General features: G+C 45.6%; 1 protein-coding gene across 1 annotated transcript in view; it reads left to right on the top strand.

The window, feature by feature from the left end:
- OTUD7A (OTU deubiquitinase 7A) overlaps nt 1-21028 on the top strand; it is a 382314-nt gene that overhangs the window by 329688 nt on the left and 31598 nt on the right. The window contains exons 10-11 of the mRNA XM_073882548.1: nt 14562-14689; nt 17210-17359. Of these exons, the coding sequence (XP_073738649.1) occupies nt 14562-14689; nt 17210-17359 (278 nt within the window). The remainder of the gene's footprint in view (nt 1-14561; nt 14690-17209; nt 17360-21028) is intronic.

Below are 21028 nucleotides of genomic sequence, written 5' to 3'. Positions count from 1 at the left end.
CATCCTTGCCATCCTGCAGGTGCTCGAGCCCATGTGGGGAGCAGGGGGAGAGGAATGCTCCCCAGCAGGAAGACAGGGAGGAAATAAGGAAACACCTCCACCCTAAGTCTGGTTGCTCATCCTCTGCTTGCCTGTGCAGCCCCAGGCCCTACACACTCTGGGAAAAGAGGGTGTGCAATCAGAAGAACCTAGTTACTTGTTCCGAAAGTGATAAAAAAAAAAAAATCTCTGACAGCAATTAGTTAGTGAAGGCCTCTGGGCACTTCATTTAGTTTCAGGGCAACCGTGAATGGAGAGCAAGTAAGAGGGCCTTGCCTGGTGGACCCTGACCAGAGACCCAGACTTAAATGCCCTGTGTTATAGTCCCAAGCTGGGCATGTGATGTTGGGCATGTCTCACTAGCTCTCTGAGCCTCAGTTTTGCTCATCCGTAAAATGCATTTGGTAGTAACCTCCCTGCCAGGCAGCATCCACCGGGTTTGCTCATGTTCTGGAGGTCACTGGAATTGCGTGGTGCCACTTGAGGAGTTGCAGTCATCTGGCAGTTGGTCTCAGGTGGGGATAGATAGTCCAAGATAGTCTCATATCACAGTTCTGAGGCTGAGAACTAGCTCTCCCTGGGCCTCTGTCCACATGGATTTTTATCTTTGAGGAGGTCCAGGCTCCTTACAATACAGTCTCAGCGCTGGAAGAGAGGACAGCCCCTGATTTGCTGGGGCTTCTCAAGCCTCTGATTGCATCCCTTTACTAATGTCCCATTGGCCAAAACAAATCACATGGTCAAGCCAACCTCAAGGCAGAGAGCTAGACTCTACCCTTGATGGAAGGAGGGGCAAAGTCACATTGCAAAGGGACAAATACACAGGAGTGGAAGGATCTGTAGCCATTGAAGCAGTCTGCTACATACTCAGATGTTACTGGTATGGAGTATGGAGTGGTAAAATCACAAATTTGAAGGTGTTTGGAAAGGGGTACTTTTACAACAGTAAAAATAACATTTATTAAGACATTGTCACACTTCTTCTGCAAGTTGGCATGCCTGCTGCCTATAGGGTGTGTGGTAAAGGCCCATCCCAGACATCTGAAATGTGTTCCTTCTCCCACACTTCCCACTGACTCATCTCCATGCCTGGTATTCCACCCTTAGCAATTAATTTCCTTGGGTCTTGAGGGCTTTGGGGCTTTTAGGAGTCTCTCCGATTGTGGAGCAAATCCCTTCTGTTAGTTTTTACACTAAGGATACTACATTTTATACTCTGTGGCCTGACCTCCAGAGCCTAGTTCTGTGGAAATGGTGCACAAAAATGGCTCATTGATTGTGCTGAGCATAGCTGAGGAGGAGAGAAAGGAAGAAATGAATGTCTGCTGAGCACCTACGTGCCTTGCACACATTATCCCCACTTTATAAATTAGGCAACGAATGCTCAGAGAGATTGACTTGCCTCCAGTTTGTAACGGGTGGGGCTAGAATACAGACCCAGACATGTCTTAATTCCAGCCCTGGGGTTTCCTAGAGCCTCAGTATCTTCTGAAGAAAGTGTGTACTGCAGTTAGAACTTTTGAGTCCTGACATATCTGAATCTGCCTTTATTCTACCTCACCCTTGGTGGGTAGTTTCGCTAGGTATAAAACTCTAAATTCATGAGTTGAATGATGTCATCAGAGAAAAGGTTAGACAGAAAGACATCCAATTCCTGGCATTCGGTTCAGGTTGGCTAATTTGAAATAAGAAACAATTATATGAAACCCAAAGACAAAGTATGTTCAACTTCTTCATCTTTACAAGCTCTGAAAAAGATTTACTCATTAGTTTAACATCTACTAATTGCCTTCCATGTGCTGTGCATTTTTACATACACAGTCTCATTCTGCCATCACGGTAACCTGTGACATAAAGATTATAATCTTCATCTATCATATGAGGAAACTTGGATTCAGGATGGAAAAGGACTTGTCCAGGGTACTGAATGACAGAGCCATAGTTCAAATTCAGATCTTCTGTCTCTCAGGTCCCCTGCTTTTTTCCCTGTCCCTTAGCTCAGAAGTCTGTCTCCATTGTTATGGAGGATTGGATTCTTGCTGCCTTCTCACCTTTAGTTCTGTGGGTAATGGAATAATGACTCTGTTTTCTAGTCCAATTCCAGTTGTATTTCAGGGGAATACCATTTGAATCCCAGCCCTTGCTAACAAAAGACTAAACCTCCACCATCAGTTGTCTTGCTCTGTGAATGTACAGAAAGGCATTTTCCAATTCAGCCTCCCTGAATCTCCCTTTACTCACCTCTCAAATTTTGAAAACCTTTGTAAACATTAGATCAATAATGAATTATTGAGAGGAATTATCTTAAATGCATTTACGATGAATTATTACCAAGCAATTTTCAACACAACCACTACAATTTGGGGAGGCAAGGAGTAAACCAGGATCCTCTCAGTTTTAAGAATATAATGCAAACCCCATCAGGGAAATGAAAAGCCCATTACACATGTATTAGAAGGTTGAAAAGAAAATGTATTGACAATACCAAGTGCTGGTGAAAATGCAGAGCAAATGGAACTCTCATACACTGTTGGTGGCAATAGAAAATGGTACAACCACTTTCAAATACAGCTTTACAGATTCTTAGAAATTTTTTAAAGATTTTATTTATTTGAGAGAGAGAGAGCATGAGTGGGGGGAGGGGTAATAGGCAGAGGAAGAAGCAGGCTCCCACTGAGCAGGGAGCCCAACGTGGGGCTCGATCCCAGAACCCCGGGGATCACGATCTGAGCCGAAAGCAGATGCTTCACTGACTGAGCCACCCAGGCACCCCATATGATTCCATTTATATGACATTATCCAAAAAGCAAAATTGTCATGATGGGGAACAGATGAGTGGTTCATTTATTTGCATATAGATGTCTAATTTTCCAATATCATTTCTTGAAAAATCTATTCTTTCATCATTGAAATCCTTTAACCTTTATCAAAAATTAATTGGTATTATTTTTGCAGGTATTTTTTTCTGCATTCTCTGTTATTTTCCATTGAAATATGTGTCCATCTTTTGACAATATCACCCTGCTGATCAGTGTCATTTTATAATAAGTCTTAAAATAGAGTAGCATCATTCCTCCAACTTTCTTCTTTTTTAGTATTTCTAGTTTGGGGTTGTTTTTGTTTGTTTGTTTTTGCTTTCTTATGTAAATTTGTAGAATCAGCTTATCTGTACCTGAAAAATATCCTGCTGGGATTGTGATTAGTATTACATTAAATCTATATATGAATTTGGGGAAGATTAAAATCTTTACAATGGTGAGTCTTCTAACACATCTTTTTCCATGTGTTGGAGTGATACAGTATGTGTCTCCACTTATTTAGATGTTTTTTTATTTGTTTCATCAGCATTTTATAGTTTTCAGCGTATAGGTCCTCTATGTGTTTTATTAAAATTATACCTGCGGATCACCTGGGTGGCTCAGTCAATTAAGTATCTGACTCTTGATTTTGGCTCAGGTCATGATGTCATGGTCATGGGACTGAGTCCCAAGTCAGGCTCCACGCTGGGCAGGAAGCCTGCTTGAGATTCTCTTTCTCCCCTCCCTCTCTCTCTGCCCCTCCCCCTGCTCATGTGTGTGCTCACTCTCTCTCGCTCTCTCTCTCTAAAATAAATTAAATCTTAAAAAAAATCATATCTGAGTAGTCCATTTGGAGCTACTGTAAATGATAGTGTGTGTGTGTGTGTGTGTGTGTGTGTGTGTGTTTTAATTTGGGTTTGCAGTTGTACATGGCTATTATAGAAATGTGACTGATTTTTGTGTTGGCTTTGTATCCTCTGATATTACTACACTCATTTATTAAATCTATGAGATTTTTTTGGTAGATTCCTTCAGATTTTCTTCATAGGCATTCATATCATCTATGAGTAGGGATAGTTTTCTTTCTGCCTTTCCAACCTGTATGCCTTTGTTTTTCTTGACCTACTGCACTAGTTGGGACTTCTAGTACAATGTTGAATTGGCATGGTAAGAGAGAACATCCTCTCTTGGTTACCAAACTTAGTCAGAAATCTTTCATTAATATGACGTTAATGCAGGTTTTTAGTAGATATCTTTTATCAGGTTGAGGAAGTTTCCTTCTCTTCCTTTTGTTAAGAGTTTCTATCATTAATTAATGTTGAATTTTATCAAATAAATTTTCTACATCAATTAATATGATCATGTAGGGGTTTTTCTTCTTTAATTAATGTTAATTAATTAATATTGTGGGTTACCTTGAATGATATTTGAGTATTGAGCCAGCCTTCCATTCCAGAGATGAACTCTTAGTGTATTGAACTTTTTTATTTTGCTCATTCAATTTGGCAATATTATATTGAGGATTTTTGCATCTGTGGCCATAGAGATTATTGGAATATAGTTTTTCTTTTTATATACTACTGTCTTTGTCTAGCCTTGGAGGAATGCTAGTCTCATAGAACACCCGGGGAAGCATTAGCCTCTTCTATGTTCTAGAAGAGATTTTGCAGAACTAGAGATAGTTCTTCTTTAAATGTTTGGAGAATTCACAAGTGAATCAATCTGCAACCAAAAATGTCCTTTTCAGAAGGCTATTAATGATAAATTCAATTTATTTAATAGCTATAGAAAGTAGAAATAAGTGAATTTGGGTAGCTTCTTTTTGAGAAATTTTTCATTTCATCTAAGTTGTTGAATTTATGTGCATAGCATTGTTAGTAATATTCCTTTTATAACTTATTAATGTCTCTGGGGATCATTAGTGATATTCCCTCATTCTTTCCAAATTCAGCAGGTTAGTGTCTTTCTCTTTTTACTTTGTCAGACTTGCTAAAGTTTTATCAATTTTGTTGATCTTTTAAAAGAACCAATTTTGGTTTTGTTGGTTATTGATTTTAGTTCTCAGTTTCATTGATTTCTGGTCTTACCTTTAGTGTTTCCTTCCTTCTGCTTGCCTTGGGTTTATTTTGCTCTAATTTCTCTACTTTATTCAGGTGGGGACTTATATTATTGATTTGAGAACTCATTCATTTAAAGGCTATAAATTTCCCTCTAAGCACCGATTAGGTGCATACAACAAATTTCGATATGTTGGATTTATATTTTCATTCTGTTTAAAATATTTTCTAATTTCCCTTAAGAACTTCTCTTTGACCACTGAATTATTTAAAAGTGTATTGTGTAACAGATTTGTTGTCTTTCTTTACTTATTCTAGTTTAATTGCATTATGGCCTAGTAACATAATTGGTGTGATTTAAATTATTTTAAATTTGTCAAACTTTGTTAAGAGGTGAGCCTGTGGTCTAACTTTGTGAAGATTCCATGTGCTTTCTACAAGGATGTATATTTTGTACTTGTTGGGCTGTGGTTCTAATGGCAGTTCAGTCCTATTCAGCTACATTACTCTGTCTGTGACCTGGGTACAATCTATTCAGTCAGTCCTCAGAGCCTTTGGTATACTAATTAGGACCAAACCTATACGTGTACAGCTCAGGGGTGGGGGGTGGGGAGTCCAGGAATTCATGAAAACCTCATGGGTTTGTTTTCTCAAGTTCTCCCTGTCCATGATCTTCCAGGTACTTTTTGGTACTTCTCTAGAACTCCATTTTCTGTCCTCCAGCCAGAGTTCTAGGGCCTTAGTTACAGCACTCTGCCATACGGTTCCATAACCGCACCTGTGTCTTGGGCCAGATGGCCAAGAAGACAGAGAGGGGAAAATATTAAACAAAATGGGGTTCACCTGTCCCCACCCTCTTGGCATCACAGCTCCACTGATCAGTGAGGAAGCTTCTTCTCTTTTAGATTCATGGCTCCCAGTGGCTTTTGAGAGTTGGAGGATCGGAGAAAGGGGAGAAGAAAAAAATGGGGATTTCCATGCTTTACTTGAGTTTTAGGAGTTCCCATTCCTCACTCCCAAACTAGAGGACACCTTCTGTCCCCTCACCAGTGCCCGCTTGTGGGTTTCAGGATATGTTGCTTCTGGGAACACCAGAGGGTTAAAAAAATGTAAATTCAGTTTTCTTTCCCAATCTACCTTCTACTATTTACCTTCCAGAACCTTCCAGTAACTCCTCCATTCATTCTATCTAGGTGGGAGGGTTGTGTTCAGGAGGAAAGGAGGGGTGGAATGTTCTTACTTGATCTTCGCAGCAACAAGAGTCAAACACAAGGTGGTAGACTAGAGGTTTTGTTGTGGCAGATGAAACAGGAGGTCTATATCAACAGAGCAGGTGGGGTAGACAAGGTAGGCTGGGAGGGGCCTTGGCAACCTGTGTCCTCACTGATCCTCACCTGCATCCCCCGTCCGTACACACACATCAGAAGACATTCCCACCAAGTTTAGCAGTTGAGCATTTTCTTAATCCTAATCCTGCCAGATCCATAGTGACAAGTTGCATGATTTGGCAAAGATTCAGTTGTGCTCCCACACTTATTGGGGGCATGCAGCCTGTGCCAAGAATTTTACATGTTCTTATTGTATTAAAACTAATCTGAGTGAATAATGGGGCTGTCTGTGCAGCAATTCCCTTTGATGTGCTTGGTCTTCCTCACTCGGAGACCATTAGGAAGGGCAGCTCCCTTGAACTGATATTTCCATTCAAAAGGCAATGTTCTTGTTCTGGAACATCTTTGACTCCCCAGGGTAACTTATGCACCAGATTCTCCCCTAAAGTTTGTGTGTTTTGTTGGACTCTCAGCAACAACTCAGAAACTCCAGAATGCCTTTCTGATTCAAAATTTGGGAAGTCATAACCCTGAAGACAGATTTCTAGGTGCTGCTATGTTCATTCTGTTTACTTGCTGTTAGTAATGGAAAGATCATGAAAGGGATTCAGCTATTTTTGTGCGGGAAATGGTCTATGGGTTACGAAAAGGAGGAATGTGTTTATAATCCTCTCAAAGTTTACTTTCTCAAAGGATATATTTATTTTATTGTGTTTTAAACTCTTCAGTAACATGGATTGTGTCTGTGACCCCACATCTCAGAGGACTAGGGGAGAGGGCACCTCTGCATTGTCTCTTTAAATTACCACTTGTATGTGCTCTGCCCAGAGAAATGTTGCACTGCTGTGCACATCGCCCTGTCCTGAGCCCCTGCCTCATCCAGGGCTCATATATGTTTTATATTGCCTCCTCCTTCAGACTGCAATATTCTGATGGCCAGCCAAACCCACTGGTTCTTTTTGATTCTCTTCCAACCTCAGCTCAGGGCTGGGCATCTGTTGCTATGCTCTGTGTACATACAGAGCTGGACCCAGGACCAGCAGACATAGAGCTGACCATCTGTGCTGCCACACACAGCCAGGGGAGATATTCCTGCCCAGGTCCTGTGACACCAGCACCCAGACCTGACCCAATAGAAGGCAGGGAGAAAAGGCTGTCCCCCTTATGGGTCCAGTGCTCACCCCTTCGACTGGCAGGCTGGGAGCCAGAGTAGGGAGCTGTGGACTTCCCAAAGCATCTGGATTTCCTAGGAAGTGAGGTGGAACAGCATTGTCAGACAGGAATTAGAGCCATGTCATCTACTGAACACACTTATGTGTTACATTATGTGTCTAGCAGGGCTGGCTGTGAAACCGTCATTAGCATAGCCAATGACAGATCCAGAAGCTGAGATTCAGAAAATTAGGTCAGTTCCCAAAGTCCCACAACTCACAAGAGAGAGCCAGAATCCAAACTTAGAACTGACCAAAAACATAAACCCACGCCCTTAACAAATACAAAACAGGTATGGAGAGCAGGAATTAACAACTTCTCTTGAGATTTGTGATAAAAATAACTTTTGTGAAAAGCTTACTTATTCTCCGTTTGGTGAGACAGGTTAAGTGGAGGCTGAGAGGCTATTAAAGCAGGGAGAAAAAGAGACACAGGAAAGGGGGGGCCAGTTCAAGGACCCCTGGGCAGCCCCCACAGGGCATCTTGTGTCCTGGGTCCCCACTTCTCTCGTGTGTTTCTCATTCTGCTTTCCCTCTGAAGTTGTTTCTGCAATTTCATTGCTATGTTTACCCAATTTTGTAGTATGTTTACTACATTTCTTCTTTATTGGGCTTTTTCAGAAATACCTGGAATCCTAAATGATTTCATGATGTACAGTCTCAGGAACTTGAGTCTTTTAAGGAAAAATAAGTAGTGTTTTCTGTTGCAAGGTGCCCACACCCCAGTCTGGCACTCCAAAGCCAGGGCCTGGCCTCTCATTGGACAGGAAACTTTCTTGTGAGTATTCCTTACAGTTCTTTGACCTCCCCCGGCAAACCAAGCAGGAAAACATTTGTTCAGCTAAGGAGTTCTCATGTTTGAAGATGTAGAATCCAGGTCTAATTTTTAAAGACTTTTCTAATTAGAAATAAGACTAAAGTCAACTCTTCCATCTATCAGGTGCCTCCCTGAACTTCCTGTCTAAAGAAACCACCTTTTTATCATTGAGTTTATTAATACCTGGTAGTTTCTTATTTGATCATCTGTTAATTGAGTGTTTCCATCCCTAGACCTGCATACGTGTGCATACATGTGCACGTACACACACACACCCGGGACGGTGCTATACCTATCACAGACACTCAGTAAATATTTGTCACAGGATTGACCCCAGCTTATTGATTCCAGTGAATAAGATGAGTCCTCACCCCCAAGCCACCTGACTGCTGTTGAGCCCCTGTCAGAGCCCGAGACCAACTTGGTCCCTTCAGAGTGCCTTGTGTGCAACCATTCTTCATTCTTAGCTTCCCAGGCCATAGCTCTTAGCAGAGCCCCTGCTGCCTACACTGTGCCTTAGGAAATCTCTTGAAAGGCTGCCCTCTAGTCAGACACAGTCCCTGGTCCCCACAGCAGGCACAGTCTGGCCTCAGCTCTGCTCAGGGCCCTGGCTCCTAATCTCCAGCCCCCTAAGTCTACATACCAGTTCATCAAAGGTGTTGTCATGGCTCTGAGCCCTGCATGGGGGAGGAGCTTGAGTCCCACCACTCAGAAATGCAGCTGGTGACATGTGCATGGGGAGTGCTGTGCCGTTGTGAGAGGGGGAAGGACCCCACATACTGTGCTGGAAGCATCTCTGCGATGCACCATTAAGAGGGAAAAGTAAGGGTCAGAATAGTAACTGTAATGCCCTTATACCTAGAGGTAGAGGAGGGTATATGTATGTGTATAGAATCTAAATATCTTGATCTTATATCTTTAAATGGAAGGGTACACCAAAAACCAGCAACTATGTCTCCATAGATGGGGTGACTACACAACTTACATCCAAACTGGCGCATTGGCCAGTGGGGGGGGGGGGGAGTACCAATCACTCCAGATGCATAAATCAGGATTTTCCTGAGCAAAATGGGAGGTGTGGTGTGGGACACAGAGAGGATCCTAGGAGGCCTGTGCCCAAACTGCCCCTCTGTGTGGCCTGGTGACTGCCCTTGGGTGAGACCCTGTTAGCACCCAGATTGGCTTCCTTGTCCATGACATGGGCTCTTGCTGGGTGGTCTCCAAGGGTTGTGGCTGCCATTTAAGCCAGGGCACCCCCAAATCTGCTGAGTATTTTTGACTCCTGCCACCACCCTCTGTGACCTTGAGATACCATCAGGACCTCACGCCACCATCTTTGCTTCATGCCTACCTGGAGGAAGCTCCCAACCTGGCCTGTGCCCTGGTCACCTTTCACTGCATCTTCCCCAGGGGGTTTTCACTAGGTGGATGGTGTGGCCTTATTCTCAGGACTTCTCTCTCCCTGGGTAATGTTGCAGAAGAGGGTGAGTAGTGCGTGTGTGTTATGTCACAGAAACATTAGGAAGTTGTTTGGAGCATGCCCAGTCTCTTTGAGGATGAAGTAGTTATGCTTGCATGTTAGTCTTCTTACCAGTAAACACCAATTTTAGGGGTTTTAACCTGTCTTTTCCCAAAGGCCAAGATTCTGTTTACAATCCCAGGTCTAACATTTTCTCAGTGAGCTCACAGGAAGATGTTAAGCCTCTGGGTATGAAGTGGAAGAGAATTTTCAGGATTGGCTTCACTAGAGCTGATTTCCGCCAGTGGGCTCAATCACAGTAATTCACATGGGCAGGTCACAGTTCCAAAGTCTCATCCCAGAAATGATCCCATTTGCCCATCGGAACAGCCTGAGGAGTTGTTGAGCCAGTGTTCTCAGCCTGAATTCAACAGAACAGGATCAGACACCAAAGTTCCAGAAGCACTGGAACATGGCTGTGGTGTTGAGGAGTAAGTGCGGAACAAGCACCCACCCCCCCCCCAGTTCAAATACACTCCCTAAAATGTGTAAGCAAGCAGCTAGAAGCAAGGAGGGAAGGACATTATGATTCTCAAGCTGCCCCTAGGGTGCAGCTGGGACCTTCTCTGCCAACTTCTGGGTCACTGAAGGTTCACAGTTGATCTTTGGCTTTCCTGTTCAACCCCACAACCAGTGTGCAGAAAGGTCACTGTGCTCCAGGCTCTTCTCCATCACCCTCTCCCAACTCTGTGCTATAGCCCTGGTACAGAACCAGGGATGGACAGACAGATGGGTGGATGGGTGGATGGATGGATGGACAAGTGAATGGGTGGATGGATGGAAGAATGGATGGTGGATAGATGGTTGGATGTGTATGTGTATGGACAAGTGGGTGGATGGACAGACGGATGGATGTGTGTGTGGATGGATGGATGGATGGATGGATGGATGGATGGATGGATGGCTAGACAGATGGAGGGACAGATCTTACTTGAGGGCCTCTGCAGTGCCTTTTACCATTCCAGCATATAGTAAGTGCTCAGTAAATATTGGCTGTTTTTTCAGTTTGAAATACAATGGCTCTGCTTCAAATTTTGCATGAGCAGAATGCTGTGGCAGTACAGTGGTGTCTCGTAATTGGTCAACCCTTGCACTGTTGCTGCAACAAGACCCCTTCTGTGTAGCTATTTAGACAACAGAGTGTTCTGTCATGGAGTGAAGATGCAACTGAGAACCCAGAGCTGCTCTCAGCTCCCCCTCCGCTTGCCATTCCTTCTTCTCAGCATTAATATCTGACTCTCTGATGCCTCATCTTTTTCCAGTGCTGACCTCTCCATCCACTGGATTAGGGAAGGAATAACACTCCACATTTCTAACTGAGATATTTTTCTCTGAGTATGCAGGTTGTAATTCTGTGTTCCCTCCTGTCCATGCTACTTATTATCTTGTTCAGCTGTCTACTTGCTTGTGAGCACTTAGGGGGGACAAGCAAGCAGCTTCCGGAAGCACTTGAACCTCACATACCCAGCAGCCTCCCTCTCAGCTGTGGCTGGACAAGATAATCATCTGGGATATTTTTAAAAGCACACCCACAAGCATTGTGTTTAGACTTGGCATGTGTATGTGTATTTAAAATACTCCTCATCCACTTCTCTTGCCGTCCTGAAAAATTAAGTCCTAAAGCCATATAGTGTGGCAAAGCAAAGTGAGCATCTGCAATGGGCAAGTGGGGGCATTGGTAGGACCCAGGAGACCAAAGCCAGAGTGTCAGAGCCAGTAGGGTGAAGAGGACAACTTGGGGGCGGGGTGGCAACAGAGGTGGGGAATTGCTTACATATGGGGGGATGGACCAAGTAAGGAAATAATTTAAGATGAATAGAAACCAGGTTTCTCACTGTTGGAGAAGGGAGTTATGAGAAGAATTAGCATTGGGGTATTGGATTGGAATGGGAGGTATCGGTGCACTCCAAGTTAATAGAGAGATGACGGATGACAGTATCTGTGTACATATGTGAGTGTACACACAAGACAACGTGCCTTCCCTCCATTCACTGAGTCTAGAAGCAATGACATCCCAAAAGTGATGATTATATTTTGGCTTCTAAACAACATTATCCACTATTTTAAAAAAAGAAAAAAACAAAAAACAACTCCTTGGAGAAATGGCCGAATCCAGGGCTGAAGCAGAGAAGGTACAATAGGAACCCGGATAAAGAAGTGGTACATATATACAATGGAATATTACTCGGCCATCAAAAAGAATGAAATCTTGCCATTGGCAATGACATGGATGGAACTAGAGGGTATTAGGCTGAGCAAAATAAGTCAGTCAGAGAAAGACAACTATCATCTGATTTCACTCCTATGTGGAATTTAAGAAACAAAACAGATGAACATGGGGAAGGGAAGAAAAATAAGATGAAAACAGAGAGGAAGACAACCATAAGAGACTCTTAACTCTAGGGAACAAACTGAGGGTTGCTGGAGGGGAGGTGTGGGGGGGGATGGGGTAATTGGGTGACAGGTATTAAGGAGGGCACATGATGTAATGAGCACTGGGTGTTAAATGTCACTGATGAATCACTAATTCTACTTGTGAAATTAATAATATACTATATGTTAATTAAATTGAATTTAAATTTAAAAATTTTTTTAAAAGATGAATCTGGACCATATTCTTATGTTAGAAGGCTAGGAAGCCCTCTGAAAAATGATGGGGCTATGTTACAAGGACACAGCTTGAATGAGCCACACTAACCCAAGCAGGGCATATCTGAGCATCAAAATCAGCACTCATGGATTGTAACTCATTGAATGAAATTGAAGCCAGGAATCCATAGTGATATCAATAAATGTATAAAGATTTGGTGAGGAGTAGAATATGTGCATAGATTCAAAATTTCTCCCCACAAAATGCTTATTAATGATGGAGGGAAAATGAGTAGCTCTGTAGGGGGAAGCCTGGCAGATGGTCCAAGGGGAGTGGTCCAAGTCGTCACCAGTAATGGGATAGTCCAAAGGCCCAGGCCACCTGATAGAACACTGAGAGAAGGACACAGCATAATCCAATACAATCTAATCACAGGAAAGAGAGGAACCCACTCTAAGGACATACCAGACCCGTAGTCTTCAAAAGCGTCAAAGCCACGAAAGTCAAGGAACCCCTGAGGAATGTTCTAGACCAGAGAAGTCTAATGAGACACCACAGCTAAAAGCGGCATGCTGGAGTCTTTGTTTGAAAGGCATTTTGGGGACAGTTGGCCGACTGTGACCGGGGTCTGTCACGGTGATTAGACCAATCAGTGTACTAGTGATTGGACGTACCCTTGATTTTGATGACTGTGTTGTAGTTTTGTAGGAGAACGTTCTGTTCATAGGATATGCACCTAAACTCTTTCAAGGTACCGGATTTCAGGTTGGCAAGTTACCTTCAAATGATTCCAGACAAACAAACAAAAAAGTAATTTATACTATATGCACAACTTTTTGTCATCTTTTGGTTGCTGTCAAGTATTTTTAAGTATAAAAGTAAGACATTTTGAGTCAGCAAAAGTAAACAAACAAACAAACTTAAAAAAAAAAATAGGTACAATAACAACAAAACTTCCCAGGTCCAGGGCGCCTGGGTGGCTCAGTCATTAAGGTCTGCCTTTGCTTCGGCTCAGGGTCCTGGAATCGAGCCACACATCGGGCTCCCTGCTCCGCCAGAAGCCTGCTTCTCCCTCTTCCGCTCCCCCTACTTGTGTTCCCTCTCTCACTGTGTCTCTCTCTGTCAAATAAATAAATCAAATCTTAAAAAAAAAACTTCCCAGGTCATTGATGCATTCCTGAAGAGACACAGTTTTTGTTCTAGAAGTAATTCAAGGAGTTAGCTGTGGGCTATGAACGTACAGCTATTTCCCCAGGCCCCCCACCCTGGATTCTCCAGCAGGGCCTCACTTGCTAGCTCTGGCCCTACCTGCTCCAGTGCTCACAGACCTCCCTCAGTGAATCCTGAGTATCCTCCAAGTGCTCCAGAACAAGTCCAGATGCCACCTGAGGGTCTTGTGTGGGTGCTGCCACCTTGGGTGGCACCATGGATGCTGCAGAGGCCCCATCAAGCTGTGAGCTCTAACTCTCTCGTCTCGATGGGCTCTTCCCTTGGGGTGGCTGGATTGTTGAAGAACATCAAGGCTACAGTCTTCTATCCAAATATCTTGAGTCTAAGTGAATGCATTTCTTGGAGCCAACTCTTTCCCTGAGCCTCAGACATGATTCAGGGGTGTGGGCTGTGGAGGACCCAAGTAGCCTGGGTCAGAGTCGCTCCCCTCCTGGTCTGAGGATTGAAATCCAGGTCACCTGCTCACTGCCCTCTTCTGTTCTGGGGGGAGTGTTTCCTAGAAAGGCCCCAGATCTTTGTAACAATGGACCCCACCAGCCCACCTGATGTGCACAGATACACTTGTGCTCCTGATGAGTAAGGCTTCAGCTCAAGCAGCTGGACATAGGAATGACCCAGAAAAGGAAGCCTCCATCCCTCCTGCCCCCACTGCTTCCTTGTTAAATGCCTCCAGATAATAAGTCCCCATGTTGCCACGTGTTCTGGGTGGACTGCCTCTGTCGCCAGGGGGATCTTGTCTTAAAGGTGGCCAGCAGCCATCACCAGAAGCTTCTCTCCCATTGTCCCCTGAGACCACCGCAGGGTGGGGGTGAGGAGCTGGGTCTTGTGTTTTTGCCATCAGTGGGTGGCATGGCAGGGAGGTGGCCTCCGTGGGCCTCAACAGGCAGGGTCAATGGAGGTAGGACCTAGATGGAGGGTGTTGTCTTGAACATCCCCCACCCTAACTCAGGCTTGCTTTGCTTTGTCTCCTAGTGTGGACAACTCTGAGGACCCCGTGTACGAGAGTCTAGAGGAGTTCCATGTGTTTGTCCTCGCCCATATATTAAGAAGACCAATAGTTGTCGTAGCAGATACAATGCTGAGGGACTCAGGTGGAGAAGGTAAGTTGATACAATAGTAAAACAGCCGTATATGACGCATGACCCAGAAAACATAACATCCCAATTAAGGAAGAGACAGCCTAACGTATGAGTTGAGGATCCCAGAAAGCCACAGAGCCTTATTCAGTATGGATGAAGATTGCAGTATTTCTCATTTCTCCTCGACCTGATGTGTTTCTTTTTCTTCCCCAGTGGCAGGAGGGGTTACTCTTGGTCACCCACCCATCCATCTAGACTTTGTGTCAATGGCAGGTGGCCATGAGAAATCTGTCTGAGTAACAGATGGAACTAAATCCAGAGGGTCTCCCACCCGCCACCTGTGTGCTCAGAGTGAGGCAGGCAGCCCACACCCCTCCAGGGCAGGCCTCATCCCAGGGCCACCAGCCACTCTAGTCCCCTCCTACCCTCTGCAGCCTATGTGTGTCAAAGGGGAAAAAAAGACAGAAAGCATGAAGTCACAGGGCAGAATTGGGACTGGAGAAGAAGGAAAGGACAGCAAGGGCTGCTTATCGCCTGTCCCCCGCCCGCCGAGAGCCAAGCACTGGCTTTCACGGCCCCTTTGCACGTGCCCTCTCCCTCAGCCCTCCCCACACCCTCCCAGAGTGGACACTGAAGCCCAGAGAGGCTACACAATGTGCCCCAGCCCTCGACTAAGGCCTTGGAGGAACCAGGCCAACCCAGGGCAGCCTTTCTGCCAGAGTGAGGGGCAAGGCCACTTGAGAAGTCCATGAGGCAGCCATGCTACCTAAGGAGAAGGAAAAGAAGAGGGGCCAGGGAAGGTGGGCCAGAAAGGTCACCCCCAGTGCAACTGCCCCCGCCTCTCAACAAAACTCCCCATTTCCAGCCCCTCCCACACTGTTTTCACCTTCCCTTCACTTCCATTACCAGCACGAGCCAGTCCCTTTCGGCGCCATGTTTCCCTTTCTTCACTTCTTGAAAAGGTCTCCTTGCTAGGCGAAGGAGATAAGACAGTGACTTATCCCTCCAGCCTAACTTAAATTTAAACCAAAGCCTTAACAAAAGTCGTGGGCCTTCCAGAGAGTCCTACAAATCAGGATGAGAGTCTTCATGCTAAATCACAACTGCCAAAGAAGACCAGTGGGGCCACGGCTGTCATGGTGGGAGGGAGCTGGGAGTACACTGGTCTTGCCCAGCGCCACTTCCCTCCCTGTGCAGCCCAGCGACAGGGGCTCCTGAGGTCTTCAGCCTCTCTGGGAGCAGAGGCAGGACCCTCATTGGGGTCCCTGGGCACATGAACCTGTACCCATCAGATCCCACAAGGCTGGGTCCATGCTTCTTTCCATCCTACCTGTGCTCAAGAGTACAGCCCTCTTGAAAGAGGACTTACCCCACCTCTCAGCCCGTGGGCAGAAACACGACCAAAAATCAATGTGGTTTTTTTTTTATTATTATGTTCAATTAGCCAACATATAGTACATCAAATAATGATTAAAAATAAAATAAAAAAAGAAAATTGCACAGTTAGGAAAATAAAAAGAAAATTACATAGTATTAAGACCCAAGTGATCTAATACTGGAGCCCACATTCCTCAATATATGCTTATTGCTTCCAATAAAAGATTTTAAAGTAAAAGAACAAAAATAAAACTTTTTCAGATTGTTCGGGAAAAAAAAAAAAACCAATGTGGATAAAGCAGGGTGAGTAGAAGGAAACCTAAGCATTCCTCAAAAGCCTCACGGAACTGATTGTTGTTGCATTCAGCTCACAGAAATACAGTGAGTGAGTCACTGATTCCAAGGCCAAGAGGCAAAGTTCTTTATGATTAAAAAGCATATGCTGTATCAGGGCAGATATTTCTGGGAGTTATTCTATTTCAGTGAGGGTTTAAGTCTCTCTTCTCTCTCTTTGATGAGTAAGGGAATGAACATGATTATGTCCCAGTTGCTGAAGGAGCCAATCCCCATCTCTCATTTTCCATCTGACTCACAATTTGGTTCTGGAGTTTTCTGGTTGGTTCCTTTGGACTCAACAGAAGAGCTTCTCAAAATATAGAACAAGCAAGCAAGGATTTTGTCCTGTATACAAATGCTTTCGTGAATACATGGGGAGGAAGAAGCTCATCCAGAAAAACCCAGATTTCCCGGCAGTCATCAGTGGATGTCATTGCTGACCATTGTGAGTTCTTGGTCACCTGTGCAGGTCTCAGGACAACAGGCTGTCCCTGGGAAGATTACAGCAAGAAGCCCTCAGCCCTGTCCCTCCTGTTTCCAGGGCACAGCCTGACAAGAGCCAGGAGGACTCTGCCATGGAGGCAGGAGGGCATGAGAGGTTCCCTGGGCATGCATGGGACCACAGGTTTCATCCCACTGGTTGAGCCTCACCCGTTGTTAGGTGGGCAACACCCAGCTTACTGCCATGTGGATGGAGCAGCTGACACCTAAGGCTATGGTCTGAGACCACCCTCCCTTCCCTCTGCCCGACCACATCGTGCAGGGTGGTCAGGGATGCCACCCATGTACCCTTCAGGCTCCACAGGCCCTCACCATTTCTGTCCACAGCATTTGCTCCAATCCCATTCGGAGGGATTTACCTGCCCCTGGAGGTGCCTCCCAACAGATGCCACTGCTCTCCTCTGGTTCTTGCCTACGATCAAGCGCATTTCTCTGCCCTTGTGTCCATGGAGCAGAGAGATCAACAAAGAGAACAAGGTATGCCCGCCGCCACCTGAGAGACAATGTATAGGGTAGGGGTGGGCATCGGAGGGCACGGGGAGGCAGAAAGTGGGGTCCTCCATGGAGAGCACACCCACGCACAGTGAGGGGTTTTGTGTGTATATGGCATGTAAATGGGTATGTATGTATAAATGTTATCATTGGAAATAACAGTGTCAAAGACAACTCTTAATTTAAAATACAAAGCAAATTAATAATTCCTACCACACTTAAAGAGCCTTTACTATTTTCCCCTTTCACGTGTATATATATTTTATGTGGATATAATTCATCTTAGAGGTAATTATTTTTAAGTCCCTAGAGCAGGGGTCAGCAAACTATGGCCCACTGCCTGGTTTTGTAAATAAAGTTTTATTGGAACACAGCCACATTCATTCACTGATGTATTATCTGTGGCTACTGCTTTTGCACTACAAGGGCAAAGTTGAGTAGTAACCACAGAGACTGTGTGGTCTGAAGAGCCTGAAATATTTACTGACTAACACTTTGTGGAAAAATTTTGCCAAGCTCTGCTCTAGAGTAAGCTTTTGAATCAAAACATTGATATTTTCTTTCAAACTATTACAACTGTTTCCCACAAATAGTCATTTCAGTGCTGCAGACAGGCCCTCCAGGCCAGCTGCACAGGCTGTGCACTGCACAATTCCAAGCCACCAGTCAGACATTCATGTGGAGCCTGTCTTCCATCAGTGCAATATGTGTCTTTGCTGTGGAAATGGTGGGATTCTGACTGGAATGGTTGCTGTTTTCTCGCGTTAACTACTGACTAGCTGAGGGAAGCGGGGAAAACTCATCCTCTTGTCACTCCTGTTTCTGGTTTAGACAGAGAATCCCCCAAGGGACTAAAAGACAGGCAGGACTGACGGTTTCAGGGTCCCTGCCTTTGGATGTGGTCTGAGGAAATGCGTGGTGGCCAATCAGGCAGCGATGTGAGTCCCAGAAGGAAAAGGAAAGCAGGGTTGCTGCAGCTGTAATGGGAATATCAGATCATTTTTCCACATCATTTACAGACATCTCACTTGGGTCACAGAAAGCAATATTTAGCCGTGAAGGCCTGAGAGGCATTTCTGCCTTTTTTGTAGTCTCTCAGACTTTTGGCCTTTGTGGGTTTCTCAATGCTTACCACAGCCCTTGGGCAATGTGGGGGGCCTTTTTCAGGCCCTGGGATCCCAGCCAAGATCTAGGCCCTTCTGTCCAGTCTCCCCAGAGACTCTCTGCGGTTAGGGAAGATGAAAGTCCCAGGTCTGACATCTTCAGTTGCTGAGCAGGGGACTCAGATGGCCAGTCCCCTCCTCACAGAAGGCATCGAGCTTTCTTCCAGGCCTTCTAGATACTGCTTTTTGGTGTTTCAAGGTGAATATGCAGGTGCCCTTCTATAAAAGAATGAAGGTGGAAGGGCTGTCGCTTGACTTCTCTCAGGGGAGTGTTGCAGAGGTGAGAGTAATTTCACCTCTGACAACTTACTTTTCCCAAAGGTGAGTTTTGGTCCCAGTCCTTCGTTCTGTGTGCCTGTGCCTTGGGCTGCTGCAGCTCCGCCCACTGGGTTACTCCTCAGAGCGGTGGGGGTCCCTGCCTCCACTGTTCTCTTGTGGCCAGCGCTGCACATTGACCCATCCAGGCCCCACGATCCACCGCAGAGCAAGTACTGCAGTGCCACCTTCTGCACAAGCAGAAGCAAAGCACGTGTAAGTGGCTCCCACCGGCTGGGTAACTTCTGTGCAGCATCTCAGACCCTCATACATTTGGAGAGAACACAAATGCTCTGCAGACTTTTAGGTTTTAAGTATTGCTAGCAACATGTCCCCTGTGCCACCCTTGTCAAGTTAGTGACCTTGCTCACTGTACCTCATATCAGCCTAAAGTTCAGTGGTCCTGCAGCATTTGTTTGGGGGCCAAGGGTTAGTTCAGTAAACGCATGGAAAGCACCTGTTACATTCAGGTTTGGGGGCCCCAAAGATGACGGCATCCCTGCCTTAGGGCTCTCACTACCTTGTAGGGGAGATCCCACCAAGGCGGGATATACACCAAGCAGGCATGAGCTGCATTCAGGATGGGAGCAATTATTCCAATTTGGAAGAACAGACAGAGAGACTAAGGGAGAGGTGGGTTAGAACTAGTCTTGGAGGCTGTGCGTGATGTCCAGAGGCTGCTAGGGGACAGACTAGGTCTTAGCAGAAGTGCTGGGCTGCTGAACGAGTGTCACTGTGGTACAGCAAGCATATGCTGTAAGAGTGTGGGCATGGAAAGGCCTGGGCACTGCTGCTTCTTTGCTGTGTGGCATGAGGGTTGCTGTGGGACCTCCCAGCCTACCTCCTGTCTGTCGGCCAGGGCAGTAACACCCACCTCCCCGGATGCTGAACCCGCTCACCTTCCCTGCCCTGCCCTTGATCCCCTCACCCCCACTGAGGGACATCCCCACTTAACTATGAAGTGACCGTTGCAGGACAGTCCCTCCATGCACCGAGGTCCTCAGTGGCCTTGCGAGTAATCACTAGGAAACAGCATTGCCTATCCTAAGGCAGACCTGTCTCCTGATCCTTCAGTGTTGCTTCAAAGATAAACCTAAAGGCCTTGACTCTATCCCTTCCTGACCATCGTTAGTGCCCAGTGTCCCGCTCAAAAGGATCTGTTGAAGGTGGGAGGAATAGAGAGGACCTGTCAAGGGAGCCATCACCAGAGGAAGCCAACCCCCGGGCTCCTCAGGGGTGCTGTCCTGCTTTCCTGGCCTACAGCAGAGACTGCAGGGGCCTCTTTGCAAATACCAGATCCTAGCATTTCAGTTATTACTGTTGCCTGGTAGTTGGGGGTACTGGAGAGAAGCTGAGAGGTAAGGAACCCATCTAAGGAACAGACTCAGCCTCTCTTCTCAGCCTTTATAATGCCAAGGAAAATGGAAACAACCACAGAAAGCCATGCTATAAGCCCCTAAGGGAAGATGTGTCCTGAATAGCACTGGGCTGCAAGGGCCTCACAGGGGAAAGGGGCCACTGCCACCTCTATAACAGGGAGTCCTTCCTGAATTGGGTTGTCCAGGGCTGGCACAGCTGCTCTAAATGTTCTCAGGGATTCAGTTTCCCAGCCTCTCCCTGTTCCACCATTATTATCCTGTGGTTTTAACCTCATAGTCACAAAATGGGTGCTGCCACTCCAGCCATCACATCCAAATACCTTCTCTTCATGAAAGTTTAACTTTTCATTTAAGGGGGAAACCTTCCCCAAGGACTTGTGCTGGCCTCTTGATAACCAAAGCTGAGCTCCACGCCTGCAGTTTCCCAGCTGCAGAGCAGTCCAAGTAGGGAGTACAGCAAAGGAAGGAGGGGGCGAGGTGTTTGGTGGGGGTTTGGTGAGCCAGCTCTGAATCAGGGGGCAATGTGATGTTTTAGCAGTTCCATCTGGATTGTGCTCTTTCTTTCAGCAGTGATGAGTACCTTCTATCTGGGGAAAGGCAAAAGTGCAGAAAATGAATTCTTTCCAACTGGGCCCCCTTGTCTGGAAATAAATCACTGTTGGCTGTTGGACTCTCAATCCCCTAAAAAGCCATGGTGCATGAGGCTATCAGTGCCCCACTCCATAAAAGAAAACCCATTCTCTTTAAGTGCAGGGAGATAAGCAGGCTGTCCTGCAGCACCACTCAATTCTTTTGAA

The sequence above is a fragment of the Callorhinus ursinus genome, unplaced genomic scaffold (genome assembly GCF_003265705.2).
Source record: "Callorhinus ursinus isolate GAN/ISIS: 27379988/994484 unplaced genomic scaffold, GSC_fseal_2.0 scaffold47, whole genome shotgun sequence".
Taxonomy (NCBI): Eukaryota; Metazoa; Chordata; class Mammalia; order Carnivora; family Otariidae; genus Callorhinus; species Callorhinus ursinus.
This window is presented reverse-complemented; position numbering and strand designations above follow the sequence as displayed.